At 38.3% G+C, this 25,405-nt stretch overlaps 1 protein-coding gene across 7 annotated transcripts in view; it reads right to left on the bottom strand.

Annotated features, from left to right (window-relative positions):
• Nucleotides 1-25,107, bottom strand: part of Tasor2 (transcription activation suppressor family member 2) — a 45,487-nt gene extending 20,380 nt beyond the window's left edge. For 4 of the 7 annotated variants that reach the window (XM_052157375.1, XM_052157372.1, XM_052157376.1 and 1 more), the window contains exons 1-12: nt 24,711-25,101; nt 13,895-14,041; nt 13,641-13,764; nt 13,536-13,555; nt 13,347-13,446; nt 11,871-11,971; nt 10,791-10,894; nt 9,449-9,521; nt 9,286-9,348; nt 5,500-6,210; nt 3,846-4,088; nt 379-1,231 (exon numbers count right to left, since the gene is read on the bottom strand). In XM_052157375.1, the coding sequence (XP_052013335.1) occupies nt 379-1,231; nt 3,846-4,088; nt 5,500-6,210; nt 9,286-9,348; nt 9,449-9,521; nt 10,791-10,894; nt 11,871-11,971; nt 13,347-13,446; nt 13,536-13,555; nt 13,641-13,666 (2,294 nt within the window). In that variant the 5' untranslated portion in view covers nt 13,667-13,764; nt 13,895-14,041; nt 24,711-25,101. Of the gene's footprint in view, nt 1-378; nt 1,232-3,845; nt 4,089-5,499; nt 6,211-9,285; nt 9,349-9,448; nt 9,522-10,790; nt 10,895-11,870; nt 11,972-13,346; nt 13,447-13,535; nt 13,556-13,640; nt 13,765-13,894; nt 14,042-24,710 lie in introns of all 7 variants that reach the window. The other 3 variants (XM_052157377.1, XM_052157373.1, XM_052157378.1) reach the window with 3 other exon arrangements.
• Between the last annotated feature and the right edge of the window lie 298 nt (nt 25,108-25,405).

Below are 25,405 nucleotides of genomic sequence, written 5' to 3' on the forward strand. Positions count from 1 at the left end.
GCTGTTCTGGAACTCACTCTGTAGATGAGGCTGTCCTTAAACTCAAAAAGATCCACTGCCTCTACCTGCAAAGTGCTAGGATTAATGATGTGTACTACCAGCACTTTCTTAGAGAAGACTTACAGAATCATTCATCCATTTAAAATAATTCACTCCTATCTGATTAACAAACATTGTTAATGAAAGTCCAGTTACAAGGTTAAATTTAAAGTTCTCCATGTGATCACCAACAATGGCAAAATCTGTCATTGTCAACTTTCAGTAAACACATACTTGACAATATATTATGGCTTTATAATATTTTATCCTTCCCCAAAGTTAGCCACCAGTCTTACATCTTATCACATGTCAACAAAAACCTGTATCCCTTGTACTTACCCGTGTAATGCTCTCACAACAGTTTTCTCCAAAGGGTTGCTGGTGTATTTGCTATCTAAGCTGAATACATACTCTCCTTCACATTTGAAAGTAATCTTAAAGGAGCCATCACAACTAAGAACAGTATGAGAGCAAAAAAACTCTTTAAGGCTTGAAGATACAAACAGACTTTTGCGTTTAGTCAATGAATATTCAGAATGCTTTTGTAGTGGGGAGGTATGCTGTAGATGCCGAAATGGCATGACCTTTCCTACAGGTGTTCCCGCTTCTGGGCCTTTTGTCCCATTCTTGACAAAAGCAGGGCTTGGTAGCTTTCTCTGATGCAGATGTTTCTTTGATTGCTCAGCAAGGAGCAAGGCATAGGAATGTTCCACAACAACAGAGTTCTGACTTGCATCTGAGAATTCTCGGGCTTCTTGGGGTGCTGGCTGGGCAACAGCAAGAGGCTGAGCAGATGGTGGTGCCAAGTTTTCTTCTTGGCTATGAGTTAAGTCTGACTCTGAACTAATCTTCTCGTCAGAGTATGGTTTAGGTAGTAGTGCAGCTTTTTGACTTTTAACTCCCTTGTGATATTCATGGTCAGAGGCACCATGCAATGAATTTTCTTTAGTGAGTAAGACATTGTTTTGTGGCAATTCAGAGAAGCAGGATGGTATAGAAGCAGCAGCAGAGCTTAATGCCAGATCAGCTAACATATTTAGGGCCTGGGAATCACAGGTGATGACTGAATTTTCAGGAGGACCTTTAGGAATCATTCCAATACTTTCTTGTTGAGATGTACTGAGGTTAAGTCCATCTTTTTGACCATCTGATAAAATTTCTGGTTGAAGATGTAAAGCAATTTCTTTTTCAGCTTTAGAATAAAACACAAAAGGACAAATGTAATGTTTGTTCTTCTTAGAATAACCTGTGTATTCCTATATCTTCAGTGAAAATTAACAGTCAATTCAACAGATTTACAAAAAGATGGAAAAACAAAATACCAGAGTCTGTCTACAGTGTGCTTGCAAATAGTTAAAATGTAATTTAGAAATTTGAAGTATGTATTATATAATTTGCAAGCACAATTTCTCAGAAACCATTTCCCCCAAACCAACTGAGTTCAAAATAAAGGTCCCATTACAGATGGTTGTCAGCCAACATGTGGTTGCTGGGGATTGAACTCAGGATCTTCAGAAGAGCAGTCAGTGCTCTTAACCACTGAGTCATCCCCCAAACACAGATATTTCAAGTGTAAGAAAAGAAAACAGATTAGAACAAGTGATCACAAAATGGAGGAATAAGACTATCTAAAAGGCAGTGTGCATTCTGTTTATAAACTCAGTTATCAAATGATTAGAAGAGTGTGAATTAAATTTACGTCGCTATGAGCATAAGAATTAGTGATTTGTGAGGATCAAAGCATAAGAAAATGTCTACAAAGGAAGAACACCACTGGACAAAACCAGGAAGAACTGCAGTGAAAATACAAACTAACCAAACAATGAAAATCCACAGGATAAGAATTGTAAGTTCCCTTCAAAAAAAGGGACAGAAATCAAATTTGAATTGCTATCCACTTTAGAAGGGCAGGATAGGCCAGCCGGTGGTGGCGAACGGGTGTTATCCCAGCACTCTGGGAGGCAGAGGCAGGCGGATTTATGAGTTCGAGGCCAGCCCGGTCTACAGAGTGATTTCCAGGACAGCCAGGGCTACACAGAACCCTGTCTCGAAAAAAAAACCAATTCCAAAAAAACCAAAAAAAAAAAAAAAAAAAAAAAGGGAAGGGCAGGATAAGCATTTGGTTTTGTTGTTTTAACTTTTGGCTTAGAGTAAGCATTTTTAAAACTTTCATTCATAAAACATTAGAACTCAGAAATACTAAAGCTCGTCTATAATTCTGCCACTTCAACAGAAGTTTTATGCTGAATTTCATCTGTAAGATATATAAAAATGGCCAGTGGTGCTGGCATATACCTTTAATCCCAGCACTCAGAAGGCAGAGACAGAACGATCTCTGAGTTCAAGAACAGCTGGGTCTACAGAGCAAGTTCTAGGATACCCAGGGCAACATGAACAAACTCAAATCTCCCATCCCCAAAATAAGAAACTAATATACATACGCACGGAGTAACAGATGAGAAAGTAGGATCAGTGAAATAAGACAGAAAATTATATATAATATACAAAAGTGACAGAATGTTAAAACAGAGGACATACTAAACAGGACTCAATATCAAAAATGAGATGTTACTGGTCAGACTTGGAAGTTGCCAAGATGGCTCAGTAGGGCAAAAGTGTGCTTGGCTGACAAACTATTTATCTGGAACCCATACTGTGGAGAGAACGGACTACTGTCTGACTACTCTGACCTCTACAAAGGCACTGTGGTAGCTGCATGTGCGGGCGTGTGTGTGAAAACACACACACACACACACACACACACACACACACACACACACAACGGACTTTGAAACTTGGAAGAAGAAACACATCACCTACAGAAGAGTAAAAATGCTCCTAAGGGGAGGATATTGCATGTTCAGTTGTATCAAGGCTAAGCCCGAGGTGACAACTGTACTTTCTGATAAGGAAGTCATTTCTAGGGCTGGAGAGATGGCTCTGCAGTTAGAGCACTGACTGCTCTTCCAGAGGTTCTGAGCTCAATCCCCAGCAACCACATGGTGGCTCATGACCATCTGAAATGGGATCCGATGCCCTCTTCTGGTGTGTCTGAAGACAGTGACAGTATACTCATGTACATAAAAAAAAGTAATTTCTAGCAGGTAGGAATATAGGACTAATACATTCAACTTTTAGCTTATGCATATAAGTTTATCAAAAGTAAAATACCTTAAAATTCCATCTTTTAAAGAAATAGTTTTGATTACTACTTATATTTATTTTCAGATACCCTTACAGCCTTTTCAAACTGATTATTAAACACCAGCAAACTATACAAACATATTTAGTCATAAATAAGGATGTTTATACTTTAACTTATAAAATTCATGTTCAGGCTTTAAAATTAAGGGCTACTGTCTGAATCTTAGTTTTCTAAATTTCTAAATATGTAGTTTGCTCAAAACTGTCAACAATCTAGAATAATGTATTTGGTATAAAAGGCAGCAATTTAATTTTAAGTTATTTTACTTTTAAGTACATAGTACAACTAAGAAAGAGGGCTAGGTTTAGTCCAATGGTTCAAAGCATGTGTCGTTCTAGCAGAGAATCTGAGTTCAGTTTCTAGCACCCACATGACTAATGGCTCACATATATCACTAATTCTAGTTCTAGGGGCTCAGATAGACCCCCTCTTCCAGCCCTCACAAGCAATACAGGCACATGGTGCATAGACATGAAAGCAGGTAAAACACTTATATGCATAAACCTAAAACTTGTGAGAAAAAAGAAACCAAATTATTTGCATTATGGACTAAAGTTATTGATGTATTATTGCTATTACTTATTCGAAGAGGGTTTCTCACCAGGCTTGAGTTGCTTTCGGACTCTGGTATTCCGACGGCCTCTTGCTACATTTACCTTCCGTTTTTGTGGCGACTTTCTCACGGGTGGCTTAGGCCGTGATGCAGTTCTACCCGGAGACTTCTCTTGCTTCTTTGCCCTTTTAGCATTTGTAGGAACTGGAGCATCTTTAGATACAGAAGCTTCTTGTTTTTTTCTCTCTAGTCTGGTTTTCTGTACAATTTGTGCAGTCAGCACTTCTGCACCTTATACAGAAAAGACAAGATAGTACTAAGTGTCTGTGTGTGGGTGACCCAGAAACTTGTTAGCATAATCTTTCATTTTCTTTGCAGGGTGTGTGTGTTAATTAATAATAGGAAATAGATTAGAGAGTTCTTGGATACTATTAAAAGATTTCAAAAGTAAAGTACAAGGCAGGGAAATGGCTAGTGGTTAAGCCACAGGGTCCAACTTAACACTCAGATCTTGCTGAGTAGTATACTCTGCATGCTTCCTTTCTTTAGACATTAACATTTCCAAATTAGAACTATAACACCAACCAAAGATTGGCAAACATTTTCCATCAAGGACCAGAAAGTCTACTTTCTGGTCATATAATCTCTGACTTTAATTTTCCAAGCCTTCTTATAGAGTACCAGAGCCAGAGATGATAGATGTATGTATGAATGGGAACCTTAGGTATATAGCGTGTTGATCCCTTTGCTTAGCTCTAATAAAAAATACTATAGTTCCCTAGTTTTAGAGAAAACATAATAAATACAACTTGAGATGGTACCATATAAGTCATATAATTGGCTCTCCTGGCTAAAGTATATCTGTTAATAAATGGTGAAGACAGAGAGTCGGTAAACCAGTGTTGGATTCCCAGCACCTTGGATAATAGGTAGCTCAAAATGGCTTTGAATTCTACCTTGAAGTGAGGGGTGGTGGTGGGAAGTATCCAGAGTCTGATGTCATCTTCTGGTTTCTGTGGGCACTACCCCCAATTAAATCCTAAATAACTTTGAAAATTGATTCCCAATTTTAAGGGGTTACCAAAACCACACATGAAGTTCTTTCAATTTGTTTCTAGGCCACAACATACTCCATTTTAGCGGTTTATAAAATTCGGGTGATCCTTTAAAAACTGCTAACACAAGCTGGGTGTGATGGCACATGCCTTTAACCCCAGCACACAGGATGTTGAAGCAGCCTTTGTTTGAGGCCAGCCTGGTCTACAGAGAGTTCCAGGACAACCAAACCAAACCAAACCAAAACCTGGTAACACAAAGGACTAGAAACTGGTTAATTTCTAGGTGACCATTTCAAACTGCTTAGGCTGCTGGTTACGACTGAATACTGCCATCGGTATATCTGCTTTTAGAAGATCCCCTTTCTCCTACAATCTGCCAGAGAAATCATCTAATATGTGAGCACCACCTTTACTAGAGAAACATTAAATTCCAATGAGCAGGTCTTTAAGGTTTTTCTCTATGTTTTTCCCCCCAGCTTTTATCTAGGTTACACTGGTTCACTAGTTTTCATATACATACAAATCACCCAGGGGGAAAAATGATTTTCCAATGAACTTCTAACCCAGTGCTAAGCTCTAGTTCACATGGATAGTCAATAGGTTTTGCAGTGAAACTGTAATGTAATCAGATGTATTATTCTTACCTCTTTTTCTCTTCTGAGGAAACTGCCCTTTAACTAGCTTTAGAGTTGGGTTGCATGACCTGTTGTCTGTTTTGGGTGCAGTTCTTTTAGAAGTGGCCCGGCCCAGGCTCACCCGCTTACTTGGCCGTGTAACAGCTGCCGTGGTAGCCTTCCTCTTTGGCTGAACTCTCTGATTGGAAGATGGAGTCATAGCTTTCTTCTTTACTTTCAATGTTCTCCCAGACTTTTCTGCTGTTTCAGTTTCTTTTCTCATTTCCATCTCTGAGTCAAGAAATTCAGGATCTGGTGTCATAACTAAAGAAAACCCAGCATCACAAATCCCATCTGAAATGCAAGGGACCTGAGGATGTTCTGCCAACAAGTCCAGAGCAGCAGACAGGTCCAGAGTATAACCAGTAGGGTCTGAAAAATAACACTTGAGCTGAGTCAAGGACTCCGAAGGGCACGTTTCCAGGGGGGCAGGCAGGTCAAAGGCGTGGGGCAGGCTCCCAGTGGACGCGGCATCTCTGACTCCATCTGAAGGAGGAGCCATCAAGGAGAGGCTTCTGTCCGCCTTGTACAGCTCTTGGAAACTGTGCTTTACTAAGATGTTTGGAGGGATTCCTTCTTCAGAAAGTGACTTCTTTGCTTCTAGAAGTGCATAACTAAGGGCAGGTAAAATAGGTACCACTTTCAGAGAGAGGCCATCTTCAACTTTCAAGTCCTTTGCTCCTAAAATACATACACACATACATTAAAAAGTCAATAGTACTTTAAGATATACAGGGGAAAAGATTTCAAGTTACCAGGTTAAATATGCTACATTATTAAAAAAAAAAAACAACAGATGGCAACTATTAAGTTTTATGGGTATATTTAGCGAGTATCTCTCCATGTATTTATATTATGCTGCCTCCGGCCCCATCTCATCTACAGGGTGTTCAGACAGAGCCCTGTGGGCATTTACAGCAGTAGCAATGTCCTAGGACAGACAGACTGTATGCTACTTTACTTATATTCTTTGGGATGCTACAATGCAAAGTGAACTGAAATGTGCAAAGGCCTTAAGCCTCAAACACCACTGAAAATGACAGCCATTATTTTATTTCCCTATAAAATTATATCTTACACATATTATAAAAATTTACTGTGTAATCTGTATTTTACCTCATTTCCCTTCTTATTCTTGGAGTAATTTTGCTTTTTTGTTTTTAAATCAAACAAATAACTTTACAAATGAGAAAAAGGAAAATGTCAGTTCCTTATGAACTAGTTAACAAAATTCTAGAACATTTCAGTCACAAGTAATATAAACCTACAGAAACAACTCTAATGCCTACTAAATGGAAATAGGAATTATATTTTTTTAAAAAGTTATCTCCAGAATTGTTAAATAACAAATTAGTCACAGTTAAATACTAGTTAAACACTATAGCAAATACTGGAAAGGGCAAAGAGGCAAATAATAAAAAAGCAAATGTAATTAAGTAGTAAAATAAAGTTTATTTCTTCAAAGTTCATCATTCAGAGTACGAAAGGAAAAGCGAATATAGAAAAGGTGTGTCTAAGTGAACAGAGCTGGTCCCTCAGGCTTACCTGAGCTGTGGAAGCTCACCCGGAACTCGGTTAGGGGTAGGGCTAGGGCTACTGCTTCCTATGGGCAGTGGTGGTGGCACACCTTTAATCCTCGCACTCAGGAAGCAGAGGCAGGAAGACCTCTGTGAGTTTCCGGGACAGCCTGATCTATACAGTGAGTTCCAGGAGAGCCAGGACTACACAGAGAACCCTGTCTGGCAGGGGCAGCAGAAACAAGAGAAACAAGCAAACAAAAAAACTGAAACTGTCTCAATGAGAAAGATGTGAAAAAGCAACCCAAGACTGTTTTTATTCATCCGCACAACATTTCTGTGGTTTTCCTGGGTACAAGTCATGGTTCTTATCCGACCCCAAAAGGAGAAAGGCTGGGGATGTAACTAGGGCAAGGCTTAAGAAGCATGTGAGGCCCTGGATTCAATCTCCACCACAAAGGGAAGAAACCAGGGGAGATGACAAAACGGAAGAATACAACCATAAAACTTTGAAGATTTTGTACTTTTTATTTGTGTGTGATTACACACATATGTACACGTGTTGGTACTGAACCCCTCTGGAGACAGAGTTATAGGCTGAGCCACCTAACGTGGGCTCTAGGAACCAATCTTGGATCTTCTGGAAAAGCAGCAAGTGCTCTTGCCCACTGAACCATTTCTGCAGCTCCAAAACAAAAAACCTAACAAAAAATAAAGTAGCATGGAATGGCAGTTGAGAGCCAGCCCCGGAATCAGGTTAATTTTATGCAAATCGGTCTGTTTCCTCATCTCTGATAGTTATAAACAATACTTTAAGGATTGTTTAATCAATTATACTTGGAAAAATAATACAATAAATATGAATGTCCTTTGTCAATCTGTATAATTGTTTTGTTCCAAAATATCAAAAAGTACTGCTCTCTTCTTTGATCAAAATATACATATATTTTTAAAAATCAACTTTAAGGGGCTATAGAGATGGCTGATGAGTTGAAAGCAGCAGTTGCTATTCCATAGGGTCTGAGTTCAGATCCCAGTACCCAAAGAAGCTCAAACCTACCCAAAACTCCAGTTTCTGGGGTCCCAACACCTTCTTCTGGCCTTCAGGGGCACTGTACACACATAGTGCATGCATACATACAAACATACATACAAACATGTAGGCAACATACTCATACATAAAATAAATCTTTTAAAACATCAACTTTAAAACATTTTTATACTGGCTGTAAGTTTAAAGAAATAATTTTGTTCAGTGCTAATTTTTCAGATGTTTGGCACATATATGCACTGAGGATATATTCAATGCTGCCAAGGTAGATATTACCTTGGGGATATAGCCCAGTGGTAAACTGCATAGTCAGAATCCCAGCATCACAAACCAAAAGCCAAACCAAGCACACTAATATATTTGTATGTCAAGCACACCCAGATGTGGTGGCAAATACATCCCAGGTGATGTAGCCCTCAGGATCAAATCCAGAACTTTATGCTATGAGACTAGCACTCTACTGACTGAGATACATCCGTATCCACAAGCATTTTAACTGCAACATCACATGTGCTGTGACACTGCATAGCTGTTGAGGTACTATATGACTTGACTTGTGGTAGTCTGAATAAGAATGTCCTTCCTAGGCTGAGATGTTTCAATGTTGGTCCCCAATTGATGGGGACCATCAATTCTTTGGGAGGTTTAATGGTGTGGCCCTGATGGATAAAGTATGTCACTGTGGGCAAACGTTGAGGTTTTAAAAACCCCATGCTAGTTATGTTCTCTTGGCTTGCAGTTCCAGCCCCCATGCCTGCTGCTTCCACTCCAGCATCCCAGATCCTAGCTCTCTGGAACTGTAAGCCCAAATAGACCCCTTTTTCTATGTTGCCTTAGTTATGGTGTTTTATCATAGCAATAGAAAAATCACTAATACATAATTAACATAATTTTGTCTCTAAGAGCCACGTGTTTGTTCTCAGAGCCAATACCATGTTGGGAATACATGGACCAAACACAAAGAAGTTTAGATATCATGCTAAATATGTCAGTATGTGGAGACACAAGTCTGAAGCTTAGAGTCCACTTGCAAAGGAGGTCAACTAGGAAGGTTAAAGACAGTTGCTTAAGGAAAAAAACAGTTAACAAGTGCTCTTTGCTACTAAGTTGTACTTTGCTACTAAGATAAGGACTGGAAAGTACCCAACCCCAGCAGGATGAATGAACTGGGTACCACTGTAACCTCACCTGCTGGCTGAGGTGCATGGAATAAATGTAAACCATGTAGACCCATCTGCTCATCTCCAAAATCTGTAAGAGTAAGAATCAAGAGAAAAAAACCTAGGTTGCTGATCTCATGAAACAAAAAGAAATACATTAAATTTTTTCGCCCTAGAAAGCTTGTCCTTACCTGGCTCTGGAGTTAAGTCTGACGATGTAAGTAAAATGAAGAAACTCCTGTCTTCTAAGCATTTGATGAGCGCCTTAAACATAAAACAAAGGGCTGTCACCCTGCCACTTCCAGCTGGAGAGCTCTGCACAGTATGCAAACCGCTCTACAGAAACTAGAGCGGTGGTCAGGAGGGGCTCTGTCTCTCCCCACCCATGCGGAAAGGAAGCATGTGACTCTGGCTGGAAGCCATAGGACAAACTACCACCCAGAAACCGGCGAAGCTGGAAGAAAAATGTCCTGAACAGCATTTAATCCTGTCTTACTACCTAGACTGAGAAAGTAAGCTTATAAAACTCTCACTGATTAAGGCCATCTTAGATTAATGCTATTTGCGACTCAGAGTATTTTAATCAACACTACCATTAAGACAGGTCACTGTCCCAAAACATACACATACATGCCTGATCTATTTTACTTTACTAATGTCTTATCTATTATAGGAACAAAAGCTGAATTGTTTTATTACTGTGGACACTTGCATCATTTCCTTTGGAATATTCAGAAATTATCATAAAAGGTGGCTCAAACTCTGGGTGAAGCATCTATCTTCACACAAAAAACCCTGGCTAACATGACAGTTTTTCTTCCTTTTTTTTAAAAAAAAAAAAAAAAAGATTTTATGCTGGGCGGTAGTGGCACATGCCTTTAATCCCAGGGCTACTCAGAGAAACGGTCTCGAAAAGCCAAAACAACAACGCCACCAACAAAAAACCAAAAAAAAAACCCAACACCAACAAAAAAAAAGGTTTTATTATTTATTCATTCTATGTAGAAGCACACGGTTGCTTCCTTCAGACCTGCTGTTAAGAAGACATCGGATTCCATTATAGATAGTTGTGAGCTACCACATGTTTGCTGGGAATTGAACTCAGGACCTCTAGAAGAGCAGTCAGTGTTCTTAACCACAGAGCCATCTCTCCAGCCCCAATAGAATTTTTTAAAACAGTAGCTATTCCTAAATCTCATTTCTTCTATTATGAAAAAGAAGAAAACTTGAATAAACCCTTAGATAATGGTTAAAAGTGGCTTTCAAAGAAGCATCTCAGAAGAGGTATTGTGAAAAATGCAAATGCACTAGATATCTAATCAATGTATCAAGAAAACAAACATTTGTTTAGTTAGGAACATAAACTGACTAAAGAGACACAAAGGTAAGCTGAGACGGAAGGAAGGTGAAAACGTCATATGATGTCAGTTAACATTAACAGTGAAACCCTTCTGGTAAGCTAAATACACTTAGGTACCAACTTCCTAGTTTAAAGAAAACTAAATAATCATACTTGAAATTAGTGATTCTTACCAATTCCTTATATTTAATATATTCCAATAGCTTATCTATGTTTTCTCCTTGTTTGTTTGTCAATTCAACTTCATATAAATCAAAGCATAAGTCTTGACAACAGACTGTAGAGGGAATCAGAAAGATAGAACATTTTAAATTTTAATTTGAAAAATCCAATAGTTGTATCACATTTAGGTCACGTATACTCCCACTGCCCTTTCTCTTCAGGACACATACATACATACATACATACAAACAAACATATGTATGACCAGGGTGACCGTGAGCTCATAGAGATCTGCCTGTCTCCTTACATCTGGGATTAAAGCCACATGCTACCACATCTTGCCTCAGAACTTTTAATTCTCTTAACATTTTCAAAATACTTATTGTTTAAACCCTTCTTAAAATGTACTTTAATCCTAATACGTAAGAGAGGCAGAGGCAAGCAGACTCTGTGAGTTCAAGGCCAGCCTGGTCTTCATAGTGAGTTTCAAGGCAGGCAGAATTATGAGACCCTATTTTAAAACAACAAAAAAATGTTCTTACATTGCTACAAAATTAACAAAATAAATATTAGATAAAAATACCAATGTTTTATTAATTACATGACCCAAGATTTTCTCATATTATTTTATTTTTGCTATTTTGTTTTAAGAAAAGGTCTTACAATGTTGCCCTGGTAGGCCTAGAACTTTCAATGTAGACCAGGCTGGTCTCAAACTCAGAGATTCATCCACCTGCTTCTGCCTTCCAAATGCTGGTCTCATATTTGTTGTGAACTTAACAGTACTTAAATTCAAAGCAATAAAAATTGTTGTGCATGAGAGGAATGGGTCTGAGTTTTCAGCTACTTTTTAGTTTATCTGTTCAAGTCTCTAAGCATTCTGTATTAAAGATAAAGTCTTTGTCATCTTTGATGAATCTGCCAGTTTGTAACTGGCTTCCAAGGAGTGGACAACATGGTAACTCTAGAACTTCCTCAAAAGACCAATTTAAGATAAAATTTAGACATGTATGTGAAAATACGGACCACAAGAGTGGACAATAACTGAAGAAAGACCAGGATATGGAATGTGCCATTACATTTCGACAGACCTTTCTGATCCAAGTAATTCCGTCTTCTAAAGGCAGCTTCTGGTAGGCTTTCTTTCAAAGAAGACACTTTCATTACATACTTAAAATCTAGTTCCCGGGGCCTAAAAAAAACAAAGACTCATAAATACTGACATGAGCTTATCACTTTCTAACACAGATGCAAACAGAAATATAATAAAAAAGTCCTTAAAGTACAGGAGAAATCGTTAAGAGAGTGTGTGTACTGCTCCTAGCCTACGGAAAACAGGAGCTTGGTTCCCATGACACTGGCGAGCTTAGGACCCCCTCTTTTGGCCTCTATTGGCACCCGCACATACATGCACATACCCACAGAGCACACATGCAATTATTTTTCAAGTAATTTCTGGGTTAGAGTATAACATCTGCTATATATTTGTATTTATAAACAATACAGATTCTCACACATATGTCCCACAGATGATGTATACAAACATGTTCAAATTTTCTGAATACATGTATTTCTAGAATGGTCAAAATATTTAGATGTGTTAAAGAATTATATATTCTAAAACTCAAAAATTATACTAAGTTAAGAATCTTTGCAAATAGGAAAATAATGAGAAATATGTAAATAACCAAAATTTTACCTGTTTTATCATGTACTTGAATACTATATGCCATCATTTTTCTTACATTTAGAACTACGTTGTATGGCAAGAAAGAGCTTTTTCTTCTTTCAAAATTAATTTTTTTCACCAAGTTCTTACTTTACTAGTTATGAATTATACTATCCCTGCACTCAGTTCTTAAAAATAGCCAAAGGAAAATGAACTCTGACAGAAATCCAATTATCATATGTCAACTAAACTGTATCTATGCTTTAGTGGTAAGTAGAAAAGTATGAATAGACCAAACAAAAAGATTTCTTAAAGACATCCTTTTGCAGTTCCTCAGGAGAAAAAAAACCCAAAGCTTCATTATCATAATTCATCATACTACAAACAGATTTAACAGCTACTTTCAGTATTTTTTCAAATAAGGAAATCATGTAACTATTAGAAAATCAGATACTATTAATCTTAATGAGTTAATAATAGAATTAAGGGGCTATAATTTGCTGTATTATTTGCTCTCTGGACAAATCTGATTTGTTTTAGAGAAAAAGCAAACTTCTAATATAAAATAATCTAGTCAGGCATGGTAACAGATATAAGCAGTCCCACTCAATCAGGAGGCTGAAGTGAGAGCCCTTGAGCCTTTAAGTTCCAAACCAACCTGGGCAATATAACAAGACCCCATCTCAACTACAGCAATAGATCATTCTCTTTAAGGATTAGAATTTAGGCGGTCTGTGTACTTCGTACTGTACACAATCAAAAGCATCCTAGAGTAAAACCGGAAAAAAAAAAAATCACTGTATTTCACAGCAATCCGACCCATTGCAATGTTGAAATGAGTACCCAGCAATGGAAAAACAAAACATATGTTAAGGATGAGAGCCAACACAATACTTACAGTTGTATAGGAACTACTGTGCCACAAGCAGTCCAAAGAGTTATATCACACAGCAGACAACCCTGGATAACTAACTGCCCTTTCCATGGAGAGATGAGAGCTTTAAGAAATGAGGACAAAAAGAAGCTGATTACACTGTGAAATATTTACAAAAACAACAAAAACCACAAGAACTAATTAATTTCTTACCATTTTTATTGAGCTCAAGTCTAGAAAGAAACAAGAAGTTTTTTATTAGAGAAAGAAACAAATCAAATAATCAAAGTATACATTTACTATTTTATTATTACTCACATGCTTTTATAAGTGGGTGCTGCCATTTTTTAGGTTTCTTGTGCTGAAAAGCTACAATTATATAAGGACAGGTCTATCTGGGTCATTTAATAACAGCGTTGCCTGAAGGTTCATAGAGGTAATGCTGAAAGGAAGGAAAATAAGTATTATTAGCACTATGGAACTGCTATGAATTAAGTTTATCCTAACCTCAGCCAAATCTGAAACTTATGACATTAGATTAAGAGATATTTTTTTAGGTATAATTTACTCACAGTGACTTAGTTTGAAGGCACGAAAATGACTTCTTTTGTAAGAAACTTTGTAGATGTCTGCATCCACGTGGCAGTGATAGCCATAAGATGGCCTAGGGTTGTTAGGTAGTTACCTGTATAATTCTTAGACACAAACTTGAGCTTTCCCTAGAATCGAAACATAAGAGTCATCAGAAGTATTCAAATAGCAATAGTCTTAAGAGTAAGGTTTATCTTAAAAGTAGCCTAACAGGGATGTAGATGTGCTTTTTCACCAGTAACCAAAATGAAATTTATGCTTCTTAGAAAAAGTAATCTTAGCGCCATTAATGGTTTTCATCACCCAAGGTACTTTATATATATATATTAAAAGGTTGTGCTTGTGTTTCTTTCTAAGGTTTTCATCACACAAAGGCATACATGATCAGACCAATTATCTTTAATGAAACTTCACTGAATGGCTATGCAGTGATTGTAATACAAAATAAGACAAATGATATCTAAATTATAAAAGGTGAGTTTCTAAATCAAAGTATTAATGAACTGCCATTACAGCAGTGCCCTGAACGCCTTCAAGGGGAAAACATGAAATGAAGTGATTCATAAGCAGAATGATCACAATAGTATGTCCCATGGCAGATTAAATGAATAACTGAAAGTCAGTTTACTGGCATTGGATGTATATTTCAGTAGTAAAATGCTTGCCCAATGTGGGCAAATATGGTAAAGACTTTAGTTTTGATTCCTAGCAACAGAAAATAGTCAAGGATTTTTCGTTTTTTTAATTCACTTTTATTTTATAGGCATTGGTATTTTGCTTGCATGTCAGGTCCTTTAGAACTGGTGTTACAGACAGTTTGAGCTGCCAAGTGGGTGCTGGAACTTGAACATGGGTCCTCTGGAAAAGCAGCCAGTGCTCTTAACCACTGAGCCATCTTCCCAGCCCAAAAGTTAAGTTTTAACATATAATGAAATGTTAAGAATGATTAAGTGTGAGGGGGAGAGGGGTTCACAAGCTTACTTTACTTGCTAAGGAGCTACTGACAGATGACAGCTTGTGGAGGAGGGAACTTTCTCTTCAAGGGTGTGGCCCTAATATGTCCACCACACTCCAGTGGGTGATCACACTCATGATTTTATATATAGACAGCACAAATTGGATTTGGTGAGTTACTTTTAAAAAAGTACAGGAAGTTCAGAAGGGGCAGAGAAGTGGAAGATGGATCTGAGAGGAGTTAAAAGGAGTAAATATCAAAATATATGAAATTCTCAAAGAATAAAAAGATTATATTAAATAAAAAAGACCAGCTGCAGACTCAATGATTAAGAATACTGGCTACTCTTCCAGAGGATCTGGGTTTAGTTCCCAGCACCCAAATAATAGATAGAAACTCACTGTAACTCTAGTTCCAGAGGATCTGGCCTCCTTAGACACTAGGCACACACAAATATAACATACAAATATATGTGTAAGCAAAACACTCATACACAAAATAAAGGCAAACCTGTATACTGTACAGTCCTATTTACATAAATGTTATTGAATAGACAGAAAAAAGTGAGAAAAAGTTAACTAGATTATGTAGATTAATGACAATTCCACAAATCTGAATACCTGAAACCACACAGACACACAGACACACACACACACATATTTGAGACCATCTAGTTTAAATGGGTGAATACTATTACACAGGAAAACATCAGAAATCTAGCCATCATACATTATATGATCCTTTTCAGTCCTCGAAGTTAGTTTCACCGGGCAATGCTAAGCACTGCTCTTCTTGAATTCCTGCTGCTTTGGGCTGTATATGCTCCTCCACTTCCCCATTATCTAGTTCTATTAATGTCCCAAAGATTTTGGCCATCTATTCCTTCTATATCATCCCACATGGTATCTTGATTTTAACTGATAGCAACCCTGGTTTGGATGGACCCCTCCCTAAACTATTTTTATTGCCTGCAAGGCTATGTTTCAGAAACATAAAAGGCTGAGTGTTTCTCTAGTTCAGTAAAGTAGTACCTGACCACTTCCTGAGAAATTACTAAGTACAAGCTTCTTGGCTAAGGACTTAAATGTCATTTAATTCTCACAGTAATGCTACAAAGTTATCTATTTTCTAAAGGAGAAAACTGAAGCATAAAACGTTCACGTTAATCATGTTTTTTAACTATTACCTATTTATATCCTTGAATTTATCAGCTTCTCTTTCAGAAATTCTTTTCTTCCTGCCTCCTTTCTACTCATAGTATCAGTACAATCTGTGGAAAGCCTTATATTCTCTAACATTCCACAGTTGTCAAGTTTGCTCAGATCTACCTGTTCTCTATTCTTATGTCATAATGAAGGTTTATTAGATCCTTACGAAAGGAACAGTCTCTTGGCATTTAAATATACCTTGTTTTATATTCAAAACCCAATTATGTCTAAACTTCTAATTGAAAATTATGACCCACTCAACACTAATGAATCTGGCTTTTATTATAGTCATCTCAGGGAATTAACTAAATCTCACTTTATTTTGTAGAGAAGAAATTCACTTTCCTCAGACCTACATCTGGATGGATTGCTCAAAGGGCTAACAGTACAACAATAATGCTATTTGATTATAAATCTTAAAATGAAATATTCTGCGGGTGGTGGCGGCGCACGCCTGTAATCCCAGCACTCTGGGAGGCAGAGGCAGGCGGATTTCTGAGTTCGAGGCCAGCCTGGTCTACAGAGTGAGTTCCAGGACAGCCAGGGCTATACAGAGAAACCCTGTCTTCAAGAATGAAGAAAGGAAGGGAGGGAGGGAGGGAGGGAGGGAGGGAGGAAGGGAGGGAGGGAAGGAAGGAAAGGAAAGGAAAGAGGAAAGGAAAGGAAAGAGGAAAGGAAAGAGGAAAGGAAAGAGGAGAGGAAAGGAAAGGAAAGGAAAGGAAAGGAAAGAGGAAAGGAAAGAGGAAAGGAAAGAGGAAAGGAAAGAGGAAAGGAAAGGAAAGGAAAGGAAAGGAAAAAGGAAAGGAAAGGAAGGAAAAGAAAAAAAGAAAAATTCTGATTCTGTTTATTATAAATCTTCAAATGAAAATTATAAATCTTAAAATAAAATTTCTATAATGTATAAAGCAAACTACAATTTGGTTCCTATATTCACGGTTCAAAACAAGATCATGTAGAGCAAAATGTTTTAGCTGATGATGTGGAAATTTTCATTAAGTATTATCATTTATATTAACAAAGATGTCACAAGCAGAGCCAAACTTCTGAAAGAAAAATTAGTCTAAGTCCATCGTACATTTTATTCCTATTTAGATGATTAGTTTAAACAATCACAGACTTTTCTGTTATTTTACAGTCCTTATGTTAGTTCTAATTATCTTTTAGGTAATTCTGTCTTTGTTCCTCATAACTTCCAAAGGATCCAGACTCAATTATCAGCACCTACTTGGTAGCTCACAACTGTCTGTAACTTCAGGGGGTCTGAGCATCTCTTCTGTGCCTCTGTGGACATAAGGAACACATGTGGCACGCGCACGCACACACACACACACACACACACACACGTATATGTAGGCAAAACACTGGGAAACATTAACAGCCCCCCAATCCAATTTAAAAACACTAATTCAAAGCTAGGCATGATACACTTGGCAGAGAAAGTAAGATCTTCAGTTTGATGTCCGACTCAAAAAACAAACCATCAACATTTGAAATACAAATATAGTAATATATCTTTTATGATGCAATTGGAACACTACTTAAGACTAAAATTAAATAAGTTTTATATGGACATTGCAGTTTAAATTTTTGTTTGCTTTACACATCTAAATTATAACTGAAATTTAATTATTCTACTTTAGACTTGGCATAATATTATTTTATGCTTGTATTATTCAAATGCTGATTTCTCTGCCCCAATATCTGATTACTATGAGGAAATGGCATTGTAATGCTTATTCCAAGTATCTCCTGTCTTGGTGTTGTATCAACACTGCTCCTCATTCATTTTCTACTATGGAGAGGGAGACAAGACAGACATACACACACACACACACACACACACACACACACACACACACACACACACACAGTGGACCCTGAGCAGTCAATGACTGAGCAGAGGTGAGAATAGGGCTGGACTTCCAATTCCAGTGAGGAGAGGGATAGAAATTTGGCCATGAGGTAAGAGACCAGTAGCTACTATGTGAAAATAAATGAAGTGGAGAGCCAGATCAATCCTAAAACTCAGAGATGTTGACTCAGAAGCAGATCTATTAGAGGGTTAGATTAATGCTTGCTCAGTTATTGTGTTATAGTTTACTTAACAAAAATAATCTGTCTCGATATAATATATTCTCTCTCTCTCTCTCTCTCTCTCTCTCTCTCTCTCTCTCTCTCTCTCTCTCTCTCTCTCTCTCTCTCTCTCTCGTTGGGTTAGAGAAAAGAATACCACTACTAAATTTCTTACAATATAGACTCAGTCATAGCTTATAACTCTTAGTTTAACTGTTCTCATTTGAGCCCCATCTCAATCACCTCTATGGAAAGCTAGAGTCATCTGTTTCTATCTTCAATTCTTGACATAGTCCTGTTCCTTGTTAATGTCAAATATTCTGAAGTGAAAAGGGCAATGATAAAAACTAAAACTAACATTTACCAAGTGTCTAATTTTCATATGAATAAATCTGTAAAGTTTACATTTTTCCCAAGTCTTAGTTATGTCCTAGTTTTTGCCAATGCCACCACTTGGGAAGTGAGGCAGGTGGATCTCTGCAAGTTCAAGCCAGCCTGGTCTACAAAGTGAGTTCCAAGATAGGAAGGGCTACACAGAGAAAAACCCTTCCTCAAAAAAAAACACAAACAAAAACTTCATACTTGGGCAATTAAATTGAGTATGCCCCGCACTGAACTACATTTATGGATTTTGTGTTGGCTGTACTCAGTCAACACTGGCTACAGAGCCCATTGGTCAGACAAGCTTGTTCTATAGCAAAATACTAATTTGTTCTAAAAGCAGTAACAGACTGAAATGCTTTTATTCCAAGTCTTTGACTGCTAATAACACAGAAATTATGCTTACAGGAATAATTTTCTCTAAAAAAGATCTTCTGAAGCAAAAAGCAGAGAGCATATAACTACGTGTTTACTTCGATAGAATAAAAGTAAAATACAATAAAATCACTCCCTACCCTAAAAAAGTAATTCATTAAACAAAATAGTCTCTATTGTAGAGAAACAAATTAAAGGAACTCAGATTAGAAATCTTTGACATAAAAAAAAATCATTACTATAAATGTGAAGGAATATGTAGACCAAGAAGCACATTATATTGTATTTACTATACAGAAGATAATTTTAACTCAACAGCAAATTATTTAAATTCAAACAAACTTATGTAATTATGTGCTATCTCAAAATAGCAAATAGACTTAGATATTTCAATTTATCCAGTGGCAGTTGCCTTTTTAAAAAGGGGGGGGGACTGGAAAGTATATCCACTGAATTAAAAAAAATTAGATCTACAAATTATGATTTACTTATCTAACTGTAAGTTGGTTAGATTGGGTTGAATATTCAACTTTAAAGATCAATGTAACTTAAATCTCTTTTTCGTGTGTTGGAGAGCATGCTGTGGTATTTATGTTAGAGGGCAATCTGAAGGAGGTGGTTCTCTCCCACCACCATGTAGGTTCAAGGACTCAAACTCAGGGAGGGCCACCAGGGTTTGGCAGCAAGTAAGCTACCCATTGAGCATTCCCATCCTACCTCGATACAGGGCTCCTCTTAGTTTCCGGCTCTAGCTGGCCTTTGAACTTGCAGTGACCGTCTTAGCCTCTTAAGTGCAATATTTAACTTTTGAAGATTGTTTTTAATATCCCCCAAATTTGATGTTTTACAAAGTTTCTGATCAGGCTGATACTTATAACTTTTAAAATAACTTTTTGTTTTGACATGATGCCCAAAAGGTAAATTGTTCAAGATCATATAATTTTGATTAAAATTATTTAAAAATGTATGTGGTTGCATGCATTCTCTCACCCTCTAGTGTGATACTGGGAATCCAACATACTAGATAAATGCTCTGTTACTGAGCCATATCCCCTAGTCCTTTACGGTGACTTTTTAAAGACATCCATATAAACTCTGTGACCAATGTTCTAACTTATCAAGTTGGGTTTATGAACTTATGCTTTAGCATTAAACTACTAATTTTCAATGAAATGACTGTATGTTTAATACCTCCCCAAAAGATATTAAGTGGTTTTTCTCAGAAAATATCTTTAAAAAAAAAAAAAAAAAGGAACAACTACATTTTAAAGTCCATCTTTGATTCTTTCAGTAATTATATCTTACAAAGCAAGGGGCAGAACTAAATCCTTTTTAAATTGCTTTCATTCATATATATATATATATATATATATATATATATATATTCCACCCTAAATGCCCTGTAACCAAATGAACTAGGCACCAAGAGCTGGGGTCAAATAGCTCTTCTCCTAAGGGAAAGTAGCTATACATTAAAAGGTGTATGTCATCAAGCAACAGTGCATTATTATTGACAATTAGCAAGAGATTTATTCTCCAAATAAATGTTATATTTTATTAAATGAAAATAGAACATACGCCCTAGGCACATTTCTTCTGACAAAAGCAGCAATTAAATCAGAAACCAATTTTAAAAAGACAAAATAAAAAGCAAAAGACAAGAAGAGAATATTCTCAGGAGCTTGGCACTAGGCTGGGTTTAGCGAGTGCTTTCTACAATAATATATGCCTATCTTGACTCTTGAATTACTCTGAGGCCAGAAGCTGCAGGTCCCTGGATCTACTGACACTTGTTGCTAACAGCTGAGTGATTCAGTAAAGAATTTATTGTTATTGCTTCCTTCTCTGGCCAGGCAGCCAGAAGCTCTTCATTGACCTGGCTGGTTAATAACACTTTGGGAACCAGACAGGAAGGAAAGGAAAAGATTTAAAATTCTTTATACAAATATGCACAGACATATATATATATATATATATATATATTCATTCATACGCACATTTACATTTTTATTCATTTTCATTTACACGTTAACACAGTTGCATTTTTATGGGCCCAGTCACCTGTCTCACACACTCCACAAATATTCATGCATATTTACATACACACTAATACACACTTTTATATAGACAAACAGACATAAACATTTTAAAACCTTTTTTCTATTCCAGCTAGTGGAGAGATGGTCAGTGATTAAGAACACATATTGCTGTTAAAGAGCCCCAAATTCAGTTCTCAGCACTCATGTTGGGTGCAGCTCCAGATCCATCCTCTTCTGGCCTTCACAGGTACCTGCTCTCAAGTGCACAAACCCTCACACAGATACATATAACTTAAAATAAATATGAAATCTTATGGTGGAGCATACCTGTAATCCCAGAAACACAAAAACATGGTGGGGAAATCACAGGTACAAAGGCAGTGGGAGTGACATAATGTCTCAAAAAGAAAATATACTCTCACAGATACTCTTTTGTACTTGTTACCGGTGCTAGGAATTAATCCAACGTGGCCCACATACTAGGAGTATATTCTATTACTCAGCATTTACAGCCTTTAAAACATAAAAGTACAGGGCCGAGGCTATGGCTCAGGGGTAGCTTGGCCTGTGTTAAACCTAGGATTCAATTCTTTTTTTTTTTTTTGAAAGATTTATCTATTTATTATATCTGAGTACACTGTAGCCATCTTCAGACACACCAGAAGAGGGCATCAGATCTCATTATGGATGGTTGTGAGCCACCATGTGGTTGCTGGGATTTGAACTGAGGACCTTTGGAAAAGCAGTCAGTTCTCTTAACCGCTGAGCCATATATCCAGCCCTGGATTCCATTCTCAGTACTACAAAATAAACAACACTAAAATCACAAGTGTATATACCATCTAGTTATATCAAAATAGTTTTGTGAGAAATTAAAAATAAACATTTTTTCATTGGTAATATTAATATAACTGATAAATTAGAGGTAAGATAAATCAAAACCAGTTGGGCAGTAATAATAGTCAATAAATAAAATTGGAAGATGTAAAATAGTAAGACATTTAAACAGTAAGAGGGCACCTGTAATAACTGATAAATACTAAGATAAAGTCCTAAAAAACATATGGCAGAGTCCCAGAAGAATCTAATTTAACAAATGTGACACCCTAAAGATGTACATGCATATATACATATATGTATGTGTGTATTACAATTAGTATTAATATATTATATATGATAGTTATATTATATATAACATACATATCATTTAAAAGATCTATGCAATTTAGGGAAATGGTATTATCCAAATGACCACTACTCGAATGAAAGCCCTCCAAAGTACAAGCTTGATAAATGGAAACTATCAAAATTGACGAATAACAAGAACTCACAACTATAAGAAAACATTAAAAGGTCCCTCCTTTTCTAACCACTGGGCTAGCCAACACCAGACAATTTTGCCATAGACTTCAACTAAAATAATCTGTACAACAAAGTGCAGAAATACTTGCACAATTAAGATGAAATGATGTATTTGCAAACACATCATACAATGTTACTCTAATCACTAATATATAATAGCTGTTTTTCATTTAAAAATGTTATTTAAGACAAGATGTAATTGGTTTAGTTTTTAAACATACTAGTAAATATGTTTGGAAGTAATCAATTTAACATCTGATGTAGTAATTATCAATAGATATAACTGGAGTATGCAGTATTTTTACAACTGTAGCATGGCATAAATCCAGCGTGGCAGTATGTTTGCAATCCCAGCATTTAGAGGACCTGGTAGGAAGGTCAAGAGTTCAATTCCAGCCTTTGCTACATTATCAAGTTCATTGGTAGCCTGGGGTATAATTTAAAAGAAAAAATGTGTAGAGGAGCATGGACACATGCTATAACATAAATTTTGGAAACATATAAAAAATATGAATATAAAGTATGGCTAAGTCCAAAACAGGTGAAGGTATGTTAGTTAATGAACTAAAGACTGTGGTGAAAGTTCAAGGAATGCTTTCTTTCTAGAAAAGACAATCTATTTCTAAGTGCCTGTAATTCTCTATTAAACAAAGTGCAGAAATAGCCTGTTTGCTTTTGTAAACACATTTTCACACACAATAAAAATATATTCTTAGAAGGAAAAAACAAAACGTCTTTTCTAAAGTGAATCTATAAGTGCAACGGATAAGCTACACAATGCAAAAACAATTATCCCATTGGTGTTTTCTATAGTGATTGAGATGATTTATCTTGAAGAAACGGAAGAATCCTGAGTTTTCCCTGGTCCTCCCCCAAAAGAAAGTACCAATGTATATCATAAAGCTACCATAACTAAAACAGTATGGTAATGGTTAAATAGGGCAAAGCATAGTATTCAGACCCAATATCATAATCAAGGGATACCAGACTGTCCTTTTTCAATTACTAGGTGGGTTAAGTAAGATGTTTAGAAAACACTGTTACCACCCAGTGCTACCTAACAGAGTTATGAAAACCATACCTAAGGGGAATGAAAATTAAAAAGTAAAATCACCCCAGGCATTTAACAGACTGCCTAGCATTATCGTAAGAATTTGATTCTACAGTTGTCAGCGGCACCTAAACCCTGTTTATAAGAGCTGCAGGGGAAAAAAACACAGCTCCGCAGATTTGTTATAAGAAAATCTTTAAAATGCCCACTGACAAGAATAAATATGCCCAGTAGTATTTGTGCTAATCAGATAACAAGTAGTTACTAGGCAAATTTCCCGGCAGTTTTCAAATAACAATTTACATAAACAAATGTTTGAACCAGAAGAGATGACATTAATCTTTCTTAATTAAAAAAGAAATGTAGGCAACAAATTGGCAACACACTTCAGACATTATCTTCCTTAAAACAGTAAATACTGACAAATACTCAGTTATCCTTTACTTTTCTCTACCTCGGGCTCGCTAGGTATCGATGTGCACTGGCAACGCCGGAGCTTCTCTTTACCAAGCAATTTTCCAATACGGGAGTATCTGCTTACACTACACGTGCTTTGTCTTAAACCTCTTCGGCAGGATTTCCAACAATCTCGAATTCTACACTATGCCACATTCACCCTGCTCTTCCGAGGGGAACACTGTTCGTCTGTAGCACACAGCTTTAGGGAAAGACTTTCATGAACTCCCCCATGCCAAGTTTACCTCCAGAAAGAACACGGGAGAGAGAGAGAGCTGCTTAAAGTAAGGCGCGCCAAACTGCTAAACCGAGATGAAGGAGAACCCAGACCTTTCCAAGCCGCTCCAGTTTTGAAAGTTGCGCCACGTTTTCCTAGCAAGTGGGGCCAGCCGCCCGCGCTATGCCCGCTACGCCGCTGCAGCCGGCCCCGCGGGCTTCCATATGGGGCAGGCCCATTGATGCGTAATAAAGAGGCAAAGCGTGCCCGGCGTGCGAGCGTGCGTTGCCGTGGATTCCACAGAACCCAGAAACCCGACCTGAGGCTGTGCCCAAAGCCCCTCGGGGGCTGAGCTAGGCCAACCCCAAGCGGGGGGGGGAAACTTCAGTGCAGAACTGATCCCATCCCGTGGGGGATGGAGCTGCCCCGTGACAGGTGGCACAAACAACACGCACCATCCCCACGCCCTCCACGGGCTCGGGGGAAACCCGGGCTAACCTTCTCCGAGACGGAGCCTCCGAAGGAGCACGGGGGCCCCGCGTCCCCGGCGACCGAGTGGCCCCCCGTACCGCGCTGCCCGCGCGCCAGCCCTCGCTCAGCGCGCGCACCCCGCGAGCCCCGCTCTTCCTTCCCCGCGGGGGTCCTCGCCGCGGACGCCCCAGCTCCCGGGGGAGCATTACCTGTCCCCGGCGCGGCCGCCTTCCCTGAGGAGTAGAGCTCACCGCTCAGAGTCCTTCCCATGCTTTTCCAGCCCGTCCCTTTCTCCTCCTGGCCCCTCGCTCTGCCGCGTCTCCCGACCTCGCCTCACGATCCCGGGTGTCCCGGCCGCGCGCGCGCGCCACGCACGCTCGGGCCCCTCACTCAGCCCCACGGGCGGGAAACAGCTACCGAGACAACACAAGCTGGAACCGCGTCTGCTCTCCGGCCCCCCGGGCACCAGCAACCGGAAGTGAAACCTCGTGGACAAGGAGAAAGGGAGGGGGCTCGGCAGACAGAAAGTGAAAACTAAAGCGTCGTGGTCGCGTGGAGCCAATCACAGGGAGCGCGCCAAAGCGCACGCGCGACCGCCAGCGGCGTCCACGTTACTCTTGCTTTTCTTTTATGCGCAGGCGCAAGCGAAGGGCAACCCTAGCTCCGGATTGGACGACCCAGCCTTCCCTGGCTTCTCGCGAGATGTAGGCAGCCGGATATAGAAGGCGTGCACAGGAAGTGAGGATCCTCAGCCGGAACCTCCTCTGATGTATTGTGGGTTGGTCATGGCCGCTTTCTGGCATTTTGTGCCAGACTCACTATAGTGGGTCAGAACAAGATAGTACAGAGACGCTTCTGTCTTGTATCCTTGCTGAGGCCATTTTAGGTTTAACTAGAAATGATT

This window comes from Apodemus sylvaticus, chromosome 14 (assembly GCF_947179515.1).
Source record: "Apodemus sylvaticus chromosome 14, mApoSyl1.1, whole genome shotgun sequence".
NCBI lineage: Eukaryota > Metazoa > Chordata > Mammalia > Rodentia > Muridae > Apodemus > Apodemus sylvaticus.